The following is a 24742-nucleotide window of genomic DNA, read 5'->3' as shown; positions in this document are numbered from 1 at the left end:
TTCCCTTTCCTGACTTTAATAAGGCTGCAACCTGGTTGGGTAAGAAGAACCAGCATGAAACGTTTTTTCTCCCCTAACGTTCAAGCTCAGAGGAAATGAAGCAATCGGGGAGAGCAGGTCATTTGCATCATATTCATGTGGGAGGCATCTGATTTATGATACAAGGTTATTCAGTACACTTTATTTGTGAAAAGGCTGATTTTCTTATAACAGCTGACATTTTAAATTTTACATGAGGAGTCTAGACAGTGACAGCAACCATGGATTTAAAAAAGATGAAAATAACACTGACCATTAAATATAACAAGGTGAATATGAATAAATTTGGAAACCAAGTCAATTTTGTGTTCCATCTATTCTGTTGGATGTATTATGGGGTCTACCGAAGTTGAAGTTGGTTGGGAGGCGGGTAACACCCTGGATTGATCAGTGACCATTCACAGGACACATTTACGGACAATTGGAGTCTTTAATTTACTTAAAATGCATAGCATGATTTTGGAATTGCAATAAACAAGAGAGCATGAAAACTCCACAACTGAAAGCTTGAGCCAAAATTTAAACTGAAACTCAGGACAGTGAGGCAGAGGTACTTGAAAAGGTATGTTTGGTAAAAAAAAAAAACAAAAAAACATGAAATCATTTTGCACATCTTATAGGCATGGTACCAGTATACAAGCAAATACTCTTGCATGATCAATCTTTGCTATTGTGGGGAAAAAAGTGGCAAAACAAGGCACAGTTTAAAGATGTTATTTATTTGAATGTAGACATGGTTTATTGCCAATACAAAACAGCATAATAACCACTACCAACAGGATGCAGGTGTGATGCATTCATTCACAGACATGGATCAAAGCGTAGAGCTTGAGGTATTAATGCTTTTCTGGCAAGCGTTCGCTACTCTTCTTTCACATGTCATTTACAATTGAGCTAAGAAAGGCCATTCTCGGGCAAAAACAGGGTGTCCACACCCAATACACTATATTAGCAGGGTGCTTTTATCCAGATAACCAATGTGTTTTACAATAGTCCATTCACTTTAGTTACAGTTCAAATTCGTTTCACATAAAATCTGATCCATTTGCGGCTGATGCTGTTTGAATACCAATTACAAGGTATTTAAAAAAAAAAAAAAAAAAATACTAACAAATTAACACATTACACAATAGCTCCACCTAGGTTGACATGACAGCAGCAGACATGAATGGACACATTGAACTTGCAGACCAGGCACCTCCCAAAATTGTAAGAATTGCACACAAGCCCACACCATGTGATAGCGCACAAAATTGGAGCATTTAAAACCATGCAGACTTTTTCATTTTTAGCCTCAGAAAAAGATGACCGTGCTAAAGTCAGGTTTTAAACGCCATAAAATTATATTTTGATTGTGCCTGATCTGCATGCTTCATTGGACCTACAGTACAAAACAGTGGTGAATGGACAAATTAAAAAAAAAAAAAAACTACATCCTATTACCAGTACAAGTTCATTCATTCTTTCATCAAGGATATTTGGTTGAGTTGATTTGGTCCTGAGAGAAAGTATAAACTGATATTTTTTTTAGTTGGCACCCCATAGCAATTACAATATATGCTTGAAAAAAATTGCACTTACAAACATGTTTCTAATGTAAACACTTTAGCAATTAGATTTTGGAGTTTGCTTGGCCAGAAAAAGGAAAGATTCTGTACAAGAAGGTAAGATGTACATTACGTGGCAAAGAATACAAAAAAAGTACAAATGTCTTGTGGAAACGCACTTGTCCAGAAATTTCTGGTCTTGAATTTATCATGAGTGAATAGAAAAGTGGAGAGGTAGCATAATCGACTCACGTAAATGAAGAGAAACATCTTTAGCCAAAATAGAATAGTTTAGCTATGTTTTTTTAGAATGAGTCCAGATATTTAATTTTTGATATGCAAGGTTACCACGTGTACCTTTAAAAACATCTCCACTAGAAATAATTTGTCACTTACAGTTTGCTCCGATTATGCAAGGTTGCATGACATGACAAAAGTCGCTTATGATCCCTTTGAAAAGAGATTACTTAAAGTCACAGCATGAATTACCGTGCAATTAACCTGTATTCAGTAAGTTTCTGTAGCTCGTCAAATGTTATTTTTCACCCTGAGCATTTTGTTTTGAAGAAATCTGTTACTTTTATTTTGACAAGTCGAACCAAAACTAATTACATGTATATGCCAGACTGTTTTGTGGCATTAAGCACGTGTGCTTTGTTTGAGGAGCACAAGTCATGAAAAATATCATTGCCATGTATAGCTGTTTAATAGCCCTTGGGGTGAAATCAAACTAATGGAAATGAAGGTGAACCAAAAAAATATGACAGCAGAGATTGTAACTTGTTTGGTCTCAGAATGGGAATTCAACCATTGGGCTTTACACATTTTGGGGGAAAGAAATATGTTAATTGACACAGCAGAAGCTCAGTATTGGTAAAAGAAAATAAGACTTCCACCTGCAGTTGATGGGGGAAACAGCGACCTCAGTTTTGAAGCAGAACGATGTCAACATTGTCATGGACACCCTGTAGAAGGAGCTCGCCGTCAAAGGTGACAATTTTCTTTCTTTTGGCGGCCCTCAAGGTGCCCACCAAAGCCTCAAAGATGTTGGCACAGCGGTCGTCATTGAACAGCACTCCAAACTTCACACTTGTTTGACCGTCAGCGTCTGTAAAAAAAAAAAAAATAATAATAATAAAATAAAAAAATAAATCAATTGAGTGGCGAATTTTTCTGGAAATTGTGGACATAATACAGTAATGAAAGTTTCCTCAGATACCGACAAAAGTTCTATAAAGTAGGCTTTATTAATTGTAGATTTAGGAATATTACGACTTAAAGTACTGGTCAACATCATATTCAGTACATGCGTTTGTTTTGTTCCCAGCACTAATAGTCAGCCTTAATATCACATGACTAATATAGTTTATGTGGACTTGTGCAAAGAATTGGCTTGAAAACAGATCCTCTAAACAAAAGACAATCCCATAATGCAACAATGCACAGGAAGAACTTTAACTTACTTCTGGTGCCAAGTCGTTCAATCTCCCCCACCAGCAGATTTACTTCATGGGCAACATTCATTGTTGCTGTGGAAAGGGAATTGAAATTAAACAAGTTAATCAGGCTTTTTAATTGTTTAAGAGGGGTGTGCTGAGTTTTACTGCAAACCCAACACAGATTTCATTCACAATATTTTTTCAGTGTAGTGGTGCAACTTAAGACCACAGTAAGTAAAATATCCAAATACTTTTTTATTCAAGCCGCTCAAACGCAATATCATAGGTTTCCCTGCACCATGCATTACTCCAAAACTTAGACACTTGCAAGACTAACAATGTAGTGTTCTGAAATTAATATGAAAATGACTAACTTAACTTACCATAATGCATCTGTAAATTGCAAACCCTTGCGGTAAAATGTTTCCACAAGGTCACTGAGACAATTCACATCACATCCTGTTCAACAGCAACTTTTTTGACTGCTTCACCAGTCCGTAAAATAGTACAGTAGTTTAAAAAGTCTACACACCTCTGTTCTAATGCCACTTTTTTTTGTCATATTAAAAAAAAAAAAAAAAAAAAAAAAAAAAAAAGACAATCCGAGGTTATTTATTTTCAACTTTTCCATTGATGCGCCCCATAACTTGTACAACTCTTTTCAGGCGGAAAATGACGTTGCTGCACAAGAAGTGAAGAAAACTAAGAACCTTGGAATCATTTAATCAAATTAGACATGTTGCCACTTGTTTGTTGCTTTCATTCGTCATTCCATTTCCATTCAATTAAAACTGTTAATATATAAAAGGACTTGTCCGATTTCATAATAATGTCGATGTAATGTAATTAAAAAAAAAAAATTAAACGAGGCATCCAAATACTGAAGAACAGCGACTGCATGCCGACAAGCTGAAACACGCACAGGGCGGATTGCAGTCATTGCGGAAGTAGATCGTCGGCGTTACCGGCTAGCCACCACAAAACAAAGACTTGTTTCTGTTCACCCATTACACTGAAAGCGTTCTCATTACGATGTCAACGTTGCTGATGCGTAGCTATACAAAGTATAGAACGACTTCAAAAAAGTCACCCTTTGATTAGAAGGCAGTAGTAACGTTATACGCGTACAGTCGAGAGGGTGGAGTCCTGTTGTAAAGGGCGCTGCCCGCCGACCCCCCAAAAAATAACCTATAAAAATGTCAGCCAATATACACTAGTTCCATGTGATATTTTTAAGAAAAACTTACATTTCTTACCTGTAATTATGTGATGCTCGACTCTTCAACGATGTGGTACCGGCTGCTTGCTATAAATACTACGGAAATTACGCTGCGTTTGAAGTCGTCGTAAATCTTAATACTCTAATCAGCACAAACGAGCTCGTCTGATTTTAGAATTCGCATTCAAATGGACGTGGTTACATTTAATATGGAATAAAAATGTAGTAGAATTAAAATTTAAACATATACCCTGATGTTATAGGTACGGTTTGTTTCAAATTTTTCTTTCCATTTTTAAAAAAATCCTTAATCTGCCAAAAATGTCAAAATTTCCCGAAGTATCCAAATCCAACAGGCGTCACAGCTCGTGATGCATTCAATAAACTGCTGAGCATTGGACTTTTTACGCAGGGTGTAATCCTTGAGGAATAGCAACTCAAGAAGCAGTAGAGTTCGAAATCAGACATTGAACGTAGACTTTAAAAGAATGCACAATAACAAATTTTATTTTTTAGGAATAATCCAATACTCATTTTCGAATTCGAAGGGAACGTCAGTCAAGAGTCCAATACAACGTAAATGTCCTAAAATGTGTTGATTACTTCTGATTCATTTATCAAATCAGACAATTGATTATTTCATCACAAATAATACAATGGAAATATTTGCAAATAAAACGATTCCAGCTTTACATTCAACATATTTTTATTGATTGATATTTTACTAAGGTGGCACAGTGAAGCAACAGGTTAGAGCGTCGGCCTCACACTTCTGAGGACCGAGGTTCAAATCCCGGCCCCGCCCGTGTGGAGTTTGCATGTGTTCCCTGTGCCTGCGTGGGTTTTCTGCGGGCACTCCGGTTTCGACTGTTTTCTGTCTCTATGTGACCTGTGATTGGCTGCCGACCAGTTCAGGGTGCACCCCACCTCCGGCCCGTTGATGCCTGGGCTCGGCTCCAGCACTCCCGCGACCCTTGTAAGGGTAAAGCAGCTCAGAAAAATGGATTGACATATGCTTTGTGCCGTTTTGTCAACCTAAGTCTGAAAGCACGTGCAATCACAACAGTTACAAGTGAACGTTGGCGTGCGTTTTATTTTGAGGGATCATCCCGGAAGTGCTGATTTACATGAGTCGGTGACAGCGCTAGTAGGAATGGCGGCGATGGTCACTGGAGGAAGGAACCCAAAGAGCCCGAAACTTTACTTCTAACGGGCCGCCCAAGGATTTCAACTCTGACGAATCGCACGACCCCCTTTCCTGTAGCGGACGAAAGGCGGCGTCTTTTGACGTGAGATACTTGGGGTCTATTTGCACGCTTAGCCTGCCTTGATTAGTGCCGCCGACTTAGATTGAAGGTAGCCGCTACTAGCCAGCTGTTGGCTCCTTTGCCTGGCTGGCCCAACAAGTTAACTTAAGTGGAGAACTGCATGCAAACATTTGCCATTCCTCGTTAAATGGTAATCGTCTAACTAGAGCCTCAACTAGTATTAGGCGACGGCAGAGAGAGAGGGGCGTCGCGGGACCGCAGTTTGTCATTGCGATTTGAGAAGATAATTAGCGCTAATCTTAACGCTAGCTGCAAAGCTAGCTAAGTTGTGATACTGAAGTCTCGCCCATTTTTCGCATCCTGCCCCAGCGACTGGCTCCGGGGCTAATCGACACCCCGTTCGTCTGCTTTTAAGGTGGCATCAGCGGGACGATGGAAAGTCTAACGTTGAGTGATGTCGAGCAGAAATATTACTCGGATTTGTTCGTTTACTGCGACACGGACAACACTAAGAAAGTGGCTTCTTACGGGAGAGTTCTTGACCTTTTCCGGGCGGCCCAGCTACCTAGCGAAGTTGTCATACAGGTAAGCTAGCGGTGTTAAAGTCCTCACTTTTTTACGCTTTATTGCCCTCCCATGAATCTGCTCGCAAAGCAACATTTTGGATGCTCAATAAACTTGAGCTCAGCTGTCAGTAACCGCTGCCGTTAGCCTTCACCAGTTAGCAGCGAGCGCTACGCAGTACAGACACACCTTCTTCTGGCTAACGTTAGCTTCTGTGCTCAGCCCAGATCTAAACACGCATGTTTGTTTTGCAAATTTTGCATTGGGATGAACTGTTTATTCTCCAGCTTTTACGAGTACACACATATCTTGCACCAATCGAACTCACGACTACTGCTCACTTTTCCCTCTTTAATTTTAGCAATACTTAGTTTCCCCTCGCCTCCATCATTCTTACACCCATTCCCTCTCCACATACATAATCTTCTCTCAATACATCAGCCTATTTGTAGACAGGACTTTTGCACTGATTTGTTATGTCTGTGTAGTTTTGTTTAAGCAGTCTGTATATATTTTTCCCTTTTGTATTGGAAATAGGGCTCAGCGGCTAATCGAGTTGATCAATTACAGTTGAAACCTGTTTTAGGGGTAAGCACATTTTAGACATGAGTTCATGTACTTGTGGTATTTGTGGAACACATTGCATATTATTAATTTTGTCACTTTTTCAATAATTGCTGTTCTTCCCCTCGTTCACAGTTCTTTAGAAAAAAGAGGCAAAGCACTTTAAATTTGTCACTCCCAGTTGAGGTTTACTGTAAAACTGACAGATAAGGGAATTAACCACTGAAAATGACCCCAATTTAATTTAACCTACTCATTACTGATATCTCCTTCTGAAATGTTCACAGTTTGAAGTTTAAACAATTTATTAAGGTTTATTACTTTATTTTTTAAAGGCTGTCCTCTTTTTGTCAGACATTTTGGAAATGGGTTCATTGTTGGATGCCTGTCTGAAACAGAGCTGTAATTCAATGTATTGCTTTGGAATGGGAACCGCCACAAAATATTTTTAAAAGGTTGCTAAATATATATGAGGAATGTGCAATACACTATAGCACAGTCAAAAAGGGGGTGTCCAGGATAAAAGGCAAAGAAGAAGGGTCTGCTTTGATTGACCTCTGTGACAAGCAAAGGAGTGGCAGCCCATCTTCCCTGGATAATCTAGGGAATAATACTAGAGGCAAGGCAGTCATTGGAGAAGATCATAGCCACGATTGATAACCATGTGTCATCATAACTCTAGACCGATCCATACACTTTTTTGTGGCAGTTCCCTTTCAAAAGCAGGAAATTCAGTCACAACTCTGCTTCTTGTTAATGGGTTAGATTTAATAGTTTTAAATCATTTGTAATATTATTATTCCTATTGTTTATTACTACATGGTTTGTTTTATGTTTGATTCTATGTAGGACTTTCTTACAGCTGTGGTTGTTGGTGAAAGTGTTCTGAAAATAAAGTTGAATTGAGTATGGATATTTGTAGCAGAGATCTAGCTCAGTGGTTCTCAACTTTTGTCACCCTGGACACTATTGTTGCAAGATCATGACCAACTTTCACAAGAGTTGGGAGCAATAACAGATTTTTGTTTTGTTTGAAAATAGCCTCTGAAGAAATGTACAGTATATTACATTTTAAATGGTGCTTGAAAGGACTTTTCTGTACTGGCAAAAGCATATTGCTTGCCATGATATCCACCACCCAAAGGCTGAGCTCCACTGTATTGGATCACACGTAATCTAGTCGCAGTAGAACAAAAAAAGTAATATTTCCTGTCACTTTCTTGCAATACTGTATGAGGGGGTAAAAAAATCAGTATCGGAATACATGTTAGTTTTGATTAGCTGTTTGTGGCCCACCCAAAATAGGTCCGTGACCCACTTTTGGGTTCATACTCACCAGTTGTAAATAACATGATTAGATAATCAAAAATATAAAGGACTCCGCTGTACTACTGCAATATGCACATAATAAAGGATGTATTTACATAATTTCATTTAATATCCTCCATTGTTCAATATTATTTTGAATTAGAAGTTCAACATTTTGCCAGCTATGATTTAATGTTTTGAACCAATGTCTTGTTTTTTTTTTTTTTGTCATTTCAGTATCATATCAATGTACTTTTTCCTGGTGTAGTATCACAGCCAGAATTTTGGCATCATTACAACACTAGTTCACTATATATGTTTTGCCCATTCTGTAGATCATCATCTCCATTTATGTGTACTGCTTGCACTAACAACATGGCTGCAAACAGAATAATGAAGAGAACCTCTTTTTACAATAAAAAAATAAAAAGTACTGGAAAATGATTCCTGCTAAGAAACTGACAACATATGTGGAGTCGTTATATCACTGATTATTAAAATGTAATATTTTAGTAATTATTTTTCACAATTTTTCTTATGTTGATGTTATAAAAAGTTCATTTGCTTTGGTCACATGGCACATTATGACATTTGTGTTGAAGATGATCATTATTGTGACTTCGGCTGTCAGTGGTGGCAGTGTTTGCACTTTGTGACTCAGCATCCTTTCCAAGGACAAAGAGGCGAGATGTCTGGGGGGGGGGGGGGAGCAGCAGCAGCATTGTACTTTTTCTTTAAAATATCCACTGAACACTGGGCTGCCTTGTGAGATGCAGAACAAGTGTTGTTTGAAAAGGCAGAATAAAATGACTTGTACTGTTTGTCTTCATGAAAAAGGATCATTGAACTGTGGCAGGCTGAACACTTGAGACTTCTTCCGTATGAGTCCCATTTCTTCACCAAATTTTTTTTTAGCTTGGATATTCCCGGCGGGCGTAAGTGCACTTGTACAAACTAAGGATACTTAAGACCTTGTGCTTGATCACAATTGTAGTGTGCAGTGTACCTAATGTTATGGCAAATGAGAGAGCTTTACTTGTGTAGTCTGCATTCACAATTTCAATATTTTTTTTTTTTTTAGTCAAGATAATGCAACAAAACATCTCATCTGTCTTCAGTTGTTTGTCTTGGGTCTGTTTGGTAAAATGATCTCAGTAATGGTTGGTGTGTTCCACCTGTCTGCCTGTGTTCAGATAACAGAATTGTGTGGAGCCACTCGGCTGGGTCACTTTGGACGAAGCCAATTCTACATCGCCCTAAAATTGATTGCCATCGCCCAGTCGGGCCTGCCTCTCAGAGTGGAAAGCCTCAACTCAGGTGAGTTCTTATTTAAAATTAAGTCAGATTTGAAACTGCCTCTGAAGAACTCTAAATGAAACCACTGTTGAATTATATATATTTTTTCCTATAATGCAGTTAATATTTCAAGATTTGATCGTAAACAAGATGTTTAGATTCAGAATTAGGGCTGGATCGAAATTGAACATTTATATGCTAGGCTGTATTTAACACTGTCAGAGTTTACGATGCTCATTTTTGATCAGGTTTTTTTTCAATATTAGTGTCAGTCAAAACACTGTCATCTTCCCAGAGGTTGTAATGCAGGTCTTGTATTGGATCTTATTCAGTAGTGCAGGCAGTTAATACATTCAAACCGAAACCTCCAATTGGCACTGTTTAAAGGGTTATAACTACCAAATTATTGACGGAAGTTTTGTGAGCCTGCATATTGAATTTTGCATTCTGCGCTAGCATTAAACTGGCAGATTTTTGTCCGTGAATTATAGTTTTGTTAAAGATACCTCTTATCTGTAAACCTAACTGGGAATGGCGATAAACACATTGATGTGTCCTTGTCCCTTTTTTTTTTTTTTTTTTTTTTTTAAAGAACGATTGCTTATTGCCATCCTTTAGTGCTCATAAACTTTTTTTTTTTTTTTTTGCTCGAAACTCAAAACCAAAATCTGTGGTGAGAGTGCTTGAATCTCGAAATACTTAAGTCCAATCCAATGGATGTATGGTAAATAAGGGAATTATGTTACACAAAGACAAGCAATTGAAGTAGTCATAAGCCCTAAATGACCGTAGTTTGTCTGATGTAAATAGCTGTAGGGAAAAATAAGCACGGAACTGGAAATATTGCAACGTGAACACCCTGTAATGATTTCACAATGTAATAAGGAAGCACAGATACTACTTGCCCACACCAAAAGGATCGTGATGTTGGTTGGTATTCAGAAATAATTACTGTGTTTCCAGTCAAGGACCTTCCACTGCCCAGGTTTGTGGTGGGGAAGAATGAGGCAGAGGCAAGGCACGTGGCGCTCTACCAGGACCCAGACAGCCAGGGGTTATACCCTGCTTCTGCTGCTGCGTTGATACCGAGACCGCCAGGCAGGGGGCACCAGAACAAGAAAGTCCCCCCCTCAGCCAGTGCCCATCCTGTCCATGAGGCAGTTCAGCCCACAGCACCTAGCATAGAAACACAGGTTTGTACGTCTGACAGCTAAGTATCATTTTCCTCTTTGTAGCTGTCTGTTCGTCGTTAAGCATTCTGAGAATTACAAGTCAAGCTTCCATTGCCTTATAGGAAAAACAAAACACTTTTTAATTGTATCAAGTTAGGTCTTGACCAGTTAGGGGAGAAATATTGAAATATATGTTTTCAAATGGTTTGTTTCTTTTAGCAGGGAGAACCAACATCCCCCGTAGTCTCCCCTCACCAGTCCCCTCCCACTTCCCCACCTTCCTGGAGGAAACACAAGCGGCAGCACAGTGGCGGAACCACAGACAGACAACCAGTGGTGGCACCGACCGGAGTTGTGTGGACGCAGTTCCGGGAATCTCAAACTGGTAATTTAACCATAATAACGTGAGAAATCTATTAAATATATTTCTATGGGGTCCTCGGTTTGTGACTATCCCGACATGGTCTCCGGTGCGCTGCTTATCATGTGGTGCAAGTTTGGAGTTCAGTCTCGTATTTATGACCTAGGAGTATTTTTCATAAAAATATTTACTGTAGATCTGCTAAACTTTACACTGATCTGATTGGCTTGATAGGTTTTGGTCGATAATTAGAATTGGGTGATTGGCTTCATTGTCATAATTCGGCATTCATATCAATGATGTCATTAACAACACATAGGTCATTTGCAATCTATGCACAACGGAAGTACCCCATGGGAGAATGTCATCTAAATACTTCAACACAACAAATTTGATCAGGTGCCTCAAGAATATACATACGCAAAGAGGGTATATGCAGCGTTCAAGCAATGTGGCAAGGAAAAGGAATTGCACAACCAAATGAACACTGACGCAAAGTCTCTGTAACACCCATCCATATAGCCGACTGGGACAGTGAAAACGTTAGTTAGCATGTCTATAATGGTCTTTAGTTGTAATTAATTATAGTAAGTTATCATCCACTATTTCTGTCTCAAGTAATGTTGGTTTGACCTGACTGAACTTTAAACTTAGGTCAGCGGCCAATCCTTGAAAGCCCCTGAGAGGTCTTTGAAGTTTTACCTTTTGTCTAAAATGATAAAGAATCCTTTTCGAAGCTATACAGTACACAAGTATGTACAATTTATTGAAATAAACACATTGCTCCATCTTGTGATCGGATCGCTCATTGGTAATTTGTTTTTTTAACTCACTAATCAGCCTCAAAAAGCCTGGTCGTGGAGAGCCCAAATTCTGACATAATTACTACCGTCAGCATATGTTAGTGATACAACTTGCATACATATTTAGGTCACGTCACCACCACTGGAACAGAATTCCTAAACCAAGGACCCCTATATTTGGGAAAATATGACATGGAATAAATGAAAATGATGTTGCTTTAAAAAATAGCCTTGTTCCTGAACAGCATTGATTACTTTCTGCCCATGTCAGCTCCTGTGGCCGGTGATGGAATGTGGCCGTCACACTCGCCCCCTCTTCCAGGTCAGGAAAGTTGGGTTAGTTTCACAGCTGACACGCCGCCATCAAGCACACTCCCGGGGGTGCACCCCTCGTCTGTACCGGTAAGAAAACCTGCTGGTGTGAGGATTGTATCGTATAACAACACCAATAACAATAACAACACCTAGCATTTGTCAAATTACCCAAAGAGGAGTTACTACTTTGTTTATAACCTTCATTAAGCCATCATTTGTTTCTGGCTCACAACAAACAGGACATCTTGAGATTATTCCATGTAATTGAATAATGACAGGCTGGTGCTTCGTTTTCTAATTTATTATACCGTGAGTGAAAAGGGCTCGTTTTCACATTAGTAATGGGGAAAATAAGACTTGGTGTTTGCATTATGACTACAAATTGTAAATTCCATGCATTTATCTTTGACATTTTCAGTTAAATTCATCTGAATGGCTTTATGTCATCAAATTAGATTCTGAATCTGTTTTCTGTGCTTCTTAGTCACAAAGAGACTATCTTTCTCTAATTTTCCTTTATCCACTGACAAGCTTTGGCCAAAGTTCGATTACATTTTATCATTCAATTTAGTCTTGTTGCAAGCCTCTTAAATCAATTGCAATTGTCTCAACCACGGATTGGCATATGTAGAAATTTCCTTCCTTCTCAATTTGTGGTCCATAATGAAATCTTTATTTGAAGAAAAAAAACCCCAGTCCTACTCACTCCACTTTTTAAGGCAGAAAAAGAAATAGCTTTTTTCTTCATTTCAATTGGTAGAATCAAAACAAAAATTCCAATCTGAATAAGTAATCCATCTGTCACATGATGACTTCCATAGGAAAGCACAACGATACGAACAACAATGGCCTCGGCAGCAGCAGCGACCAATGAGATCCAGCGGCAGTCCAGTGGTTATGATGATCCCTGGAAGATAACAGATGAACAGAGACAGTATTATATCAACCAGTTCAAAACCATTCAGCCCGACCTTACTGGTTTCATACCAGGTATGAAAACTGAAAACAGAAAATTCTAAGTAAGCAGGTGCTGACTGAGTCATTTCCTGTGTCTTTGTGCGTCACAGGTTCAGCAGCAAAAGAGTTCTTCACCAAGTCCAAATTGCCCATTTTAGAGTTATCACATATTTGGTGAGTCAGCGCCTTTTCAGTGCAAATATGCAATTATGCGTTCTGATGTGTGTGCTGCTTATTTGCAGAAATGGGAACTGTTAAGAATTTTGCGATTCCGTTTCCATTATTAATACTACTTATTTACTCTTCAGAGTCCTTTTGTATTCTGTTATTGAGTTTCATTGGGTGAGGGAATGAAATAATACTAGTGGTTTTGTTGGCTTTATTATCTTCAACGTTGGACATAAGACACAGGATGTCCAGTATATAGTCGTCTCAATTTTTTTTTTTTTTAAAAGGAAAGTAGGAGACTTCTTAAAGTGTGTCAAGAGACCAAAAAACAAATGCAAATTTTCTGTCTCTTGCAAGATGTTAGGATACCTTAGAAAATAAAAACTAGTTTGCATCCAGAGAAAATGAAGTTTTCAGTTTTATTTATTTTATTTATGAGACTGACAACGGTCACAGGAAAGCTTCTAACGTTCATAATTCCTGCCAGAATATCAGATATTCCTTCCGTGTTTGTTGTTACATACTTGGGCCTTAGATCTGATTAGTGTGCTGTGAGAGCTCTTCTGGTGTGCTGCAGAAACTGATCAAAATATTACAACAAATAATGTATCTTTGTTCATCTATCTATGATAGACTGAACAAATAAATGCTCCTATAATTGATGGCATAAAGTGTGTAATTGGCTTGTGTATCCACTTTTTGTTAGATTTTTCTTTTGTTGGTGTGCCTGGAGATTTTTCAAATGTAGGATATGTACCTTGGTTTAGAAAAGGTTGGGAATCACGGTGCTATAACAGGAATTAACCACAGTCATTTGTGTGATTTCAGGGAGCTTTCAGACTTCGACAAAGACGGCGCACTAACCCTGGATGAATTCTGCGCTGCATTCCACTTGGTGGTAGCCAGGAAGAATGGCTACGACCTCCCCGAGAAGCTGCCTGAGAGCTTAATGCCAAAGCTGATTGACCTAGATGACTCGGCAGGTTGGCAACTTCACCACATTTCATTTGTTCTCCTGTTCTGTCTCTTCACCTTGGACCACATCAATTCTCCAAAGTATAGTTTGCGTTGTGCATTAACTGTACGTTTGTGCACTTTATTCATATTTTGTTCATTCTCTGCACAATATTTTTTCATGTGAAATTCATTTTTCATAACTGATGACATGAAATTTTTTACATTACACTGATCAACGGCATTTGCTGTTATGGTTGTCTGTTTGTACTCTCTGATTGGCTTGATGAATCAAAAGTTGAATCTGTTCCTTATATAAACATAAATATATTGTCACTTATATATTACTCAAGTCATAGGAAACTGATGTCACTTTTCTCGGCTTAAGTATTAAAAGAAAAAAAAAGTTACCTTTTGTGTTACCATCATCTAGCAAGCCTGTTTTTCATTTTTATGGTATTAAAGTTGACAAGACTCATGTTTATGGCGCGCAGAGGTTCCAGATCCGACAGCTGATGTTGGGTTCTCGGGCTCACCTGCTGAGGTGACTGCCAACAAGTCTCCCTCCATGCCTTCGCTCAACCAGGCTTGGCCAGAGATGAACCAGAGCAATGAGGTTTAAACACACACACACAAACGATTACTTGCATAAGTATTCTTTAATTTCTCTGCATTGATAAGTTTCATTTTAATCATTGTAGTTGGCACTGAATGTTAGTTAGCAAATATAATCCCTGACGAAATAAGCATGTTCTTTTACTTTTAGAGCTATTCTGTCCCTAAACTCAGTGGTGTGCCTAGTTAATTTTGTCTCTGCCTGCTGATGATCTCACTTCATCTCTGTTTGATTGGCGATGACACACAGTGCCTCATACTGTTGATATGAATGTGTGATGTCACTGCACTGGCTGTCTTGCTGACTTGTTTTTCATCTTCTCACTGTCCGTCTGTCTCCTTGCAGCAATGGGAGACGTTTAGCGAGCGCTCCTCCAGCTCACAAACTCTGACCCAATTTGACTCTAACATTGCACCAGCTGACCCTGTAAGTCGATCACTTAGCATGCATGGTTTCACCATTAATGGAAAGAAGACATTAACCTATCCTGAAATTATCTGTATTGTCTCTTCTGTCGTCTCTCTTTGACTTGCTCGCTGTATCACTGTGTTTTGCAATGAGGTTCTTTCAAATGTGTTTTTATTGGGTCATTTGTTTTTTTTCTACTGCCACAGCACTTATAGATTAGGAGCCTTTAGAGTGTTTTTGTAAGCAGGAAATTAAGACCAGTTAATTATGTAAAAAATGCACTCTTGTAATACATTTTTCTTCACGCAATTACATTTGATGTAGAGTCAAGCAACAAAATTAACCACAAACTTTTCTTCAAGATCAGGAACAAGTGGACATAATTTAATTCTTGTCACTAAAGTTAATGAATTTGTCACTGAAGATTTTTGAAAAAAAAATGCTTCAATGTTGACAAAAATTCTGTATTTCCTTAAAACCCCGAAATATTGAGGCGTAAAACCCTGTAAAATTGTAGTGTAAACATTCTAATAAAGATGCAAAAGCAATCTTCTTGGCTGAACGGCTGGTGGTGGTGAGAAATTGTTTAGCACAGTTTCTCTCTCTCTTTTCTGCCCTACAGGACACGGCCATCGTTCACCCTGTTCCCATCCGGATGACCCCCAGTAAGATCCACATGCAGGAAATGGAGCTGAAGAGGACTGGCAGTGGTGAGAGCCTCCTCATGGCTAAATTACATCATCATACATTTCTAATGAAATAATCTTTCGACTGCCCGTTTCTTTTCATTTACACGAGATTTGCCATTGATGGCTTTCTCCAGTTAACTACCGTAATTCCTGGCCTACTGAGCGCACCTGGTTATAAGCCTCACCCATTACATTTGTAAAGGAAATACCATTTGGTACATACATAAGCTGCACCTGTGTAAAAGTTGCAAGCGTCCACATTGTAACCCACATTGGAAAAACAAGATATTTACAAAGACAGTACACCTAAAGACTTTTCAAAGTTTTAATACCTTAGCTTAGCTTAACATAGCAACAACATGGTAGCACGAACAGAGTTGTTCAAAAAAAAACTTCCGTGGCAGCTACACAGTAGCAACACGGTAGCATAGCAGTAACAGAGCTGGTTAAAAAAACATACCTAAATCCCTGAGACACAGCAGCATCACACAAGCGCGGCGCTAACAGGGTGGACTTAAAAAATAACATGCAGATAAAAATCACTGAGACACAGCAGTAACACAGCAGCAAAACACTAGCGCGGCGCTAACAGGGCCGGTTAAAATAAAAACACAGAGACACAGCAACACGCTAGCACAGCGCTAATGCTGGCGCAGCACTAAAAGGGCCGGTTTAAAAAAAAAAAAAAAAAACACCAGTAAAAGTCACTTCTTTGCCACACTGATTCCACCATCTCACTCTTACCTTTTCCGCTCGAGTGCCCCCTTGTGGCAGGTATAAAAAAATGCAAGACAGCGTGTCCTTGATAATGATTGCTTGAAACTAAATTATTTACCTCTACTCGTTATTTCTTTATCTTTAGATCACAACCACCCGACCAGTCCGTTACTGTCAAAACCACCAGAAGGGTCCGAAGAACCCAAACTACCTGCCACCATGAAGTTTGTACCAACAAATGCTGTAGGTTAGTACATATCTATCTGGTTAGTTTGACATTCTTTAATATAATCTTGTTATACAACAAAAAAACAATTAAATGCAGGATGATTTTAATGTATATTATCTGCAAGGAACAACAACATTTCTCCTTGTTCAACCCTTGTTGTGGGGATTGGGATTTGGTCTTTCCCTATTAACAACTCAACCCACTTAACATGACTTTGAATTAAAATTTTTTTTATTGTGCAGTCGAACAAGTAATCTTTATGTCAGTATGGTCTACTGTGTTCTTCTTTTGCCTCTGTAAAGGTGATGGTTACAGCAGCTCTGACTCCTTCACATCTGATCAGGAGCCAGTTGCAAGACAGAGGTGACTTAGTACCCACAACAAACCCGTGTGTCTGTTTTTAGTTTGCACATTTTTTATTTTGATTCTTTACCTTTGAGTTTGATTCTTTACACTATGTTTTGTTGAGAAACCAACCATCAATAGCTGTTTTGAATTGACCAAAATTTCACACATTCTGACTTTTTTTTTTAATGGTAAAAAATTAAGAGGGGATCCTTTGTTTTTGACAGGCTTCCATTCTTACAACACTGAGGTAATCAAAATCTGCAGAATTTGGGAGGGTTTTTTTTCCCCACTAACCCATGCCAATGCACAAGTTGTAGTAAATACAGTGGAACCTTGGACTTCAAACATGATTTGTTTTTGTAAAGTGTTCAAAGTTGGATTTGTTAAATCTCTGAAACATTTTTTTCCATATGAACTATTGTAAACGAGTTTAATCTGTTCGCAACCTCCACACAGTTAATCTATCCATCTATTTTCTTTGCCACTTATCCTCACGAGGGTCGTGGAAGTAGTGGAGCCTATCCCAGCTGTCTACAGGCAGGAAATATTTTTATTTCCCTGATCAAGTCCAATCAGAATAATCAAAGAGCGCTAAACTCCGATGAAGATGTAGAGCCATCTCAAGGATGATCAGAATAAATGGACAGCATCAGTTAAGCATAGGAGTCTCATAGCAAAGGAAACGAAAACTTATGGCTGCGTGATATTTTTAAAATTTTTTAATCTGCAAAAAAAATATATGTTTTTTTCTTTCAATATGGGGCGCTGTGTGTACATGGGATGGGGGTAATGTTTTGCAATTGGCTGCAATATAAACTTAAGGGGGTCTGAATTTTTTCTGTGCCCACTATATGTCGCGTCATAAGAATGAAACTTTTATTTAAGTTTCAGTTTGTTCTTGTTTCTGTATCCAGGTCTCAGTCGGGCGCATCTCCGGAAGCTCTAAAGGTGGTGGCTCCCCCTCCCCCTCCGCCCCGCCCTCACGCGTCACACTCCCGGTCCTCATCATTGGACATGAACCGCAACTTCGCTGCCACCTCAGGCACAGGACAGCTGCAGACCACCGCTATAGCTTTCCCACCCGCGGTGCCTCCCCGACCGCTTCCCACACAGGTGAGACAAAAAGCAGCAGCTGTGTTTGACTTATTCACTCTAAAAACAAAGACCCACCCCTCGGTTTTCTTCTCCCCAAAGTCATCAGTTCCACCCACGGGACAGCGCACTGAGGCTGAGGGTGCCCCCGGAGCAGGGGCCCCGCTAACCGCCACGTCTCCCCAGCAGATCCCACAGCAACCTAATTTTGCAGACTTCAGTCATTTTCAGGCCTTCGCGGCATCAGAGCAACCTTCGAGCCTGCCGGAAGTTGACAAGCACAGTGATCCTGGACAGGTGTGTGTACGCTCCAATCTCTCCACGGTCCTAGCGCTTATGTTAAGTGAGCATTTTAAATGTTTACCCAGCCTTTATGATGTCAACACTTTTTTTTTTTTTTACATTAGAGTATTATTCCAAATATGTAAGTAAACAGTTCAAGTAAACCTTATATTAGAGCACATTTAAACAACTCACGCTGAACTGAAGGGCTGTGTGTAGTGCATTAGCCACGAAAAAGAAATGGTAAAAGTAAATAGATACAAATCAGTGTTTAAAACGGCACAGTGTGCCAAAAACACAACTGACATAACACGGTAATATATCTAAAATGGTGTGTTTGAGACTGGATTTTAGGGGGCATTTTGTTCCATAATTGCAGAAAAGCAAATGGAAACTCATGTTCACCTTTTTGCATAGGCAGGGAGACTTTGGCTGGACAATCTTAGGGATCTAGTTGCTACATTGGAGTCTAAAATAACCAAGATTACAATACTCACAAGCCGTGCAAAATACTGTTCGAAAAACAAGTTAATACTGTAGCATTTGTGTTTATCAAATCTCCACCTTAGCTGCATGTGTGAACCACACTGCCCCCTGGAGGCATATGTGCACCCAAGCCGTAGAACATAATGTACTTCAAGGTAAACATATGACAATACAAAAGCCCACATCAAATATTGCTCACCAAAATTGCCAGGAGAAGTGACCAAGCTCAGTACATCCACGTGACCACCCTCACCCACTTTTCCTCTTACTTTGGCTTTGCCCGCGCTTACTGATAATGTAATGGGTCTGAGAAAGTCAGAAATGGTCACTGCACACTCACGGACCCGTTTTCAGAAATGGGCACATTGTTTAATTTCACACTTAATGGCAGTCACTCCAATGGCTATTTGTGGTCATCTCCATTACATGTCCGTTTTGAGATATGGACTTTGATGGGGTTTTTTTTTCTGTGGGTTATTGCAGGGGGACAAGTCTTTAGAAGGAGCTGGGCCCTTAAGAACAGTCAAGAGTGATGGCCAGGCTGATGAAAGAACTACCAGCACTGTTAACTCTGTAATTCACCATCATCTTGAATCCTTTGATAATTCTCCATTGTAATATTAATGAATTTTAGAGTAATTACAATTGACTATAAATACTCAACCTCATTGTTGATAACACCAGAAAAAAGAATTGTTTTTCCTTGTTTTTCTATCCTTCCAGACAAAGAGTTTGTCTGGCCCTTTAGCCCCTCCTCCCAAGCCTATTCGTCGCAGGTTGAAGTCTGAGGATGAGTTGCGGCCGGAGGACGAGCAGCACGGCCCTCAGAAGTCAAACATTATAGCTGCTGCCCTGGCTATTCAGCCCTCTATTCCTAGGTTGGGACGGTTACCTAAAGTGGATTAGTGATGAAATGCCAGTCACCAGTTGTATCAAGAATGTCCAATTGTGTGTGTTTTTGTGTCATGTGGCAGGTCAGTAGGTAAGGATAAAAAGGCGATACAAGCATCAATTAGAAGAAATAAGGAAACAAACACAGTGTTGGCAAGACTAAACAGTGAACTGCAGCAACAATTGAAGGTACATGCACACACAATTCTGTAATGTGTAAAACTATTTACAAAACCACCATAATTTCTTGTGTATGATGCACATTCCAACGCCTCAAAAAATTCTTCGTCTATAATGCGCATTATACATGGGTATAGTAAAAATTGGAAAATTTTCGCACGGTGAAATGAGGTATGAGTAAATATTTAGAACAGTCATAAATACATTTTAAAGTAGTAGAGTTAAAACTAAACACTCAGGGTGCGCTGCCACATTAAACAAATTTATTAAATAACCTCGGCGCAAGATGATGTAAACCTCAGTATTAATATTACTGATGAGAATCAATTCGGAAAAACAAATTAGCAGATTGTCACCACTTACATTTATTGCGTATAATTATCAATGGATATAAACTCATGGGTGTGGTGCATGTCATATATAGGAATGTGGGTTTTCCTGATATTTGGAGTTAATCTTGAGGTTAAAAATATTAAATGGACTTCCAACCTGTATACAGGTAGCTGTTGCTGTTCTTACATTATTATTTCAGTGTACAAGTTTTTGTTGTGTAACTATGCTAATAACTCCAAACACATTTGAGTGTCCCCATAGAAATGAATGAATGGAAAAGCCAATCCAGTCCCCCAAAAATGCTATTTGTTACCCTAACTATGGCGTTGAGTATTAAGCTGAGGCTAAACGCGATCAAGATTTTTGGGGCCGATCAGTGAGTTCAAAGAAACAAACTATTTGATCACAAGATGCCGCTATTTTTTATTTAAATGGTTTATTTACTGTTTATACTTGTGATAGTGAGTATCTTAAAAAAAAATCTTTTGTCAAGTCATGTATTCTAATCAGGTCAAGTCAACATTACAAAAATAATGGCTATTAACTTGGTATAATTATTACTTCAGATACATCGAAACTTTAGAGCATGAGTCGATAGAACGCTGGCATGTTTATGTACAACTGTTAGTTCTAGCACGAGCTTGCTCGGCAACATAACGGTTTTTTTTTTGCCTGCTTGCGAGCCGTGTCGTATTAAAAGTATGTAAACATACTTGAAGCATTGCTTGAATGAACATCTTCCCAAGCACCAGTGACCAACATCACACGTTTTCCCCATTTTGTTCTTTTTCTGACCAACACAATACATGCACTATCAATTGTTGTGTTGTGGCCATGGTAACTATTGTATCCAGTCCCGTTTGAGTTTACAAGATAAAGCCCATTGATCGTAAAGAAAACAAATGGGGTGGTATCAGAATATTATTTTTATTATTATTATTATTATTATTGTATATACTCTGACATAGGGTAATCGTGAAAGACCAAATTTGTCTTGTGGTCTCATCCATGCATCACTTCTTCTCTGTCTCATACGTGTTGTTTGTCCCATCCTGCTGACATTTTTTTAATAACTTTATTGGCTGTCAGATATTAACACTATTGTGTCAAAAGACATTCGACAAGGCTAAAAATATACACCCTTTTGGATTCATGTACATCACAGGTGTCAAACTCAAGGCCCGGGGGCCAGATCCGGCCCACCATATCATTTTATGTGGCCCGCAAAGGAAAATCCTGTGTCAACTTCCATGGTTTTTGTTAAAATTTCAAATTGCCATGTCATAGATGGCAACTTTGATATATTGCAAGCATTTTTGTGAACAAACATGAACAATAGTCGAAAAACCCATTTACCTTGATTTCTGATTCCAAAACTAGTTCATAAATTGCAAATGTAAATATAATGAGGCGATTAAAATTTTTGATTATTTCACAATCGGCGGCACGGTAGCTCAGCTGGAAAATATTGGCCTCACAGTTTTGATGTCCCCGGTTCAATCCTGGACCCGCCTGTGTGGAGTTTCCATGTTCTCCCCATGCCTGCGTGGGTTTCCTCCGGGCACTCTGGTTTCGTCTCACATCCCAAAAACATGCAACATTAATTGGACACTAAATTGCCCCTAGGTGTGATTGTGACTGCGGCTGTTTGTCTTGATGTGCCCTGCGATTGGCTGGCAACCAGTTCAGGGTCTACCCCGCCTCCTGCCGGTTGACAGCTGGGATAGGCTCCAGCACTCTCCGCGACCCTTGTGTGGATAAGCCGCTAAGAAAATGTATGGATGGACGTTTCACAATCATAACGGCCCTCAGAGGGAAACCGAAACTAAAGTGTGGCCTGCGGCAAATTGAGTTTGCTGTACATGATTGTGAAGCGTAGTAAATGTGTTTTGCGGAACCGATGATGTCATTGATCAGATCGAGTTATGACAAAATTGATCAGCCTGATTATCATTAAAAAGCAAATTGTTGGCTGATACCGATCAAGCCAATTGATCAGTTTATAGTCTAATTCAGAAAAGTGGTTGTATTAAGGTAAAACTTTTTGGTCGTTTCAAATACACAATGCATGATTCTAATTGCGTTTGATAATGAACAAGTGACTGAAGCTCTTTTGAAGAATTGCTCACTGCTGCTTGTTGTGAAATGAGTTGCGTTCACTTTCTGCATACGGCGCTCATGTCTTTTTTTTTTTTTATTAATTTTTTTGGCTCGCAAGGTTAAGCACTTTTTGTGGAACATCTGTGCCTCAGTCAAATGAAAGTTGGGAAATACTGACTGAGACCAGACCCACATGGAACCTTTCCCTTGACAATTATATTTCTCTTCAGGGCATAATGTTACTTTGCCACATTTGAAGTCAAATCCAAGTCCTTCCTACCCTGTCATTTTTTTCCCCAGGACTTGCTTGAAGAAAGGATATCTTTGGAAGTTCAACTGGAGCAGCTCAGACCGTTCTCACATCTTTAACCAACACCGATGAGGTGGTTGTAGTTTCTCCAAAGCAAGGATGTGGCCCTTGGTGGGATGCCGACCCCCACCCTCAATCCCACCCTGCATCTTTTACTTTCCCCTCCCTCACGTTCGCAGCATACACCGTGTTTAAGCCCACACTTACTTATCAGGTGTATAGCGGAATGGGCCTGGGCGCACGGTGTGGCTGTGAGAGTCTGAGAAGAAAGGATGACATGGGTAATTCTTCAGTGTGGCACTTTTCAATTATTTCTCAAGAGACATGTATCCATGGCCAACAGCTTAGTGGGGAAGTAGTGTTGGACTATTGGCTGTAGCTACGAGTTCCGTCTGAAGAGACATCTGCTGGTGTGTGTGTGCGTGTGTGTGTGTGTGTGTGTGTGTGTGATGTCTGTATTTGTTAAGTGTCTGGAGACAAGAACCAGTGTTGTCAACACGCCAATCTAAGGTTTAAAGAGTTCGTTAGCCAAATCTTAAAAAGGGAGTTACACATTGAAGTTCTGTAAATAACTGTTACTGAAAACAGATATTCAACGGTTTCAACAAAACAATGCTCACAATCAGTGAAAAACCTAAACATTTCCTACATTTACCACTAAAGAGTCGCTGAAAATCTCTACATTTTCTGGCTTGTTTGGTGTGGCCTCTGGTTATAGACACATTTGGGCTCGTTTCTGAAGTGTGTGATGCCCACATGAAGTCTCTCCACCTCTTGTGCAATGTGAATTCAGCCATGCTCGCTCTCATTACTGCCCCCCTCTGATGTGTGTTTGTGCGCCTTTTCATGAATGGGTTTCGATTTATGCCAAACGACTGAACTATCACTGCTGTTCACCTCTGTTTAGTCTGATCTTCATACTTGGCGCCATCATATGCAGTTCTCCATTTTAAGCCCCCTTTGATTGCAAGCTTTATGTTCCAATCTCCTTTTCCATGAAGGGAGCTTTTAAGTGTATTCCACCCACAGGAGGCGGCATTTATGAAGGACTCAGGATCAGTTTTCCTGTTATTTGCCATGCGGCACAGATCCAGAAATAATATTTTGAATCATCAGCCGGATGACGTCGGCACTATGCAAAGTTCGGAGTGATACATCTCCACAGCTGTTTGAACTTATAGATGGTAGCAACTGTCTTTGAATCTCGCATCTTCCAAAACACAATCTACTGTATATGCTCCAAGAGGGAAGCAATTACAAATCAGTGTTAAGCACTGTCAACCTAGTTCTGCTTTAAAAAAAAAAAAAAAAAAAATATTAAGACTAGAGACCAGTCACCCCATCCTGAATGACCCAACTGCACTTTGAATATAAAAGCCTCTGTCTTGAAAGGCTTCCTTTTTTTTGTTTGTTTTTTTTTTTGTCTCTTTTAAACTGCTAGTCTTTCAGAAGTATTAAAAAAAATAAATAAATTCACACAAACCACTTTAGTTGTCACCTGGAAAAAGTAGGTTGTGCCATCCCAAAATAATCCTTCATTTTATTGAGTCGTAAGTTTTATTTCTGTGTCAAAGGCCTTACTCTTAACTTCCCTGCTTGGAGTACAAGTTTCCATGGTGACTGACTGACAACCTTGTTGCATCAAGGCTCGCCTTTTTTTTTTTCTCTCTGTTGTGGATGATTAAGTATTATGGGTCTGTATGTATGTATGTATGTGTGTGTGTGTGTGTGTGTGTGTGTGTGTGTTGCCACACCTGGAACTAATACCATTTAAAACTATTTAAAAAAAAAAAAAAAAAAACAGGCGACGGATTAGCGCTTGCCACATGAATTGCACCCATCGTCCCAAATGGCAATCCAGGCAGAAGCAATCAGTTGAAAACCAAATCTTTGGTGAGGTTTTGAATGCTATTTGGTCTCAGATCTGTGTTGTACATTGTATATGACACACCCTTTTTGGACTTGTGTACATTTGCATTAATTGCTGACTAACAGCAGAATAATCTATTTAATTCCTTCTCTCTTTGGCTGTGGGATCCTAAATGTTCAAACTGCATGGATGTACTGTATCTCTGCAGAATCGACTA

General features: G+C 39.3%; 2 protein-coding genes across 11 annotated transcripts; one reads left to right on the top strand and one right to left on the bottom strand.

The window, feature by feature from the left end:
- Positions 1-739: 739 nt before the first annotated feature.
- abracl (ABRA C-terminal like) lies at positions 740-4412 on the bottom strand. Of its 3 annotated transcripts, none has more exons than XM_061812060.1 (3): positions 4282-4412; positions 3050-3115; positions 740-2694 (listed from the first exon to the last, which is right to left on the bottom strand). In XM_061812060.1, the coding sequence occupies exons 2-3, from the start codon at positions 3108-3110 to the stop codon at positions 2510-2512; spliced, it is 246 nt and encodes an 81-aa protein (XP_061668044.1). In that variant the 5' UTR covers positions 3111-3115; positions 4282-4412; the 3' UTR covers positions 740-2509. The 3 variants fall into 3 exon arrangements, with proteins under 3 accessions (XP_061668044.1, XP_061668045.1, XP_061668043.1); XM_061812061.1 differs by having other exon boundaries at positions 4273-4336; XM_061812059.1 differs by lacking the exon at positions 4282-4412 and adding an exon at positions 3409-3548.
- Positions 4413-5161: 749 nt separating this feature from the next.
- reps1 (RALBP1 associated Eps domain containing 1) lies at positions 5162-24729 on the top strand. 8 transcript variants are annotated; one of them, XM_061811797.1, is made up of 21 exons: positions 5165-5533; positions 5882-6097; positions 6614-6664; positions 9142-9265; positions 10208-10437; positions 10636-10801; positions 11852-11982; positions 12717-12885; positions 12963-13026; positions 13849-14003; positions 14469-14590; positions 14936-15016; positions 15621-15708; positions 16550-16651; positions 16936-16996; positions 17896-18094; positions 18176-18370; positions 19325-19414; positions 19565-19719; positions 19816-19921; positions 22646-24724. In XM_061811797.1, the coding sequence occupies exons 2-21, from the start codon at positions 5945-5947 to the stop codon at positions 22712-22714; spliced, it is 2511 nt and encodes an 836-aa protein (XP_061667781.1). In that variant the 5' UTR covers positions 5165-5533; positions 5882-5944; the 3' UTR covers positions 22715-24724. The 8 variants fall into 8 exon arrangements, with proteins under 8 accessions (XP_061667783.1, XP_061667786.1, XP_061667781.1 ...); XM_061811796.1 differs by having other exon boundaries at positions 5928-6097; positions 22646-24723; XM_061811799.1 differs by having other exon boundaries at positions 5162-6097; positions 10639-10801; positions 22646-24729.
- Positions 24730-24742: the final 13 nt, after the last annotated feature.

This window comes from Syngnathoides biaculeatus, chromosome 23 (assembly GCF_019802595.1).
Source record: "Syngnathoides biaculeatus isolate LvHL_M chromosome 23, ASM1980259v1, whole genome shotgun sequence".
Taxonomy (NCBI): domain Eukaryota; kingdom Metazoa; phylum Chordata; class Actinopteri; order Syngnathiformes; family Syngnathidae; genus Syngnathoides; species Syngnathoides biaculeatus.
Note: the sequence above shows the minus strand (reverse complement) of the source record. Positions and strands in the feature narration are given on the sequence as shown.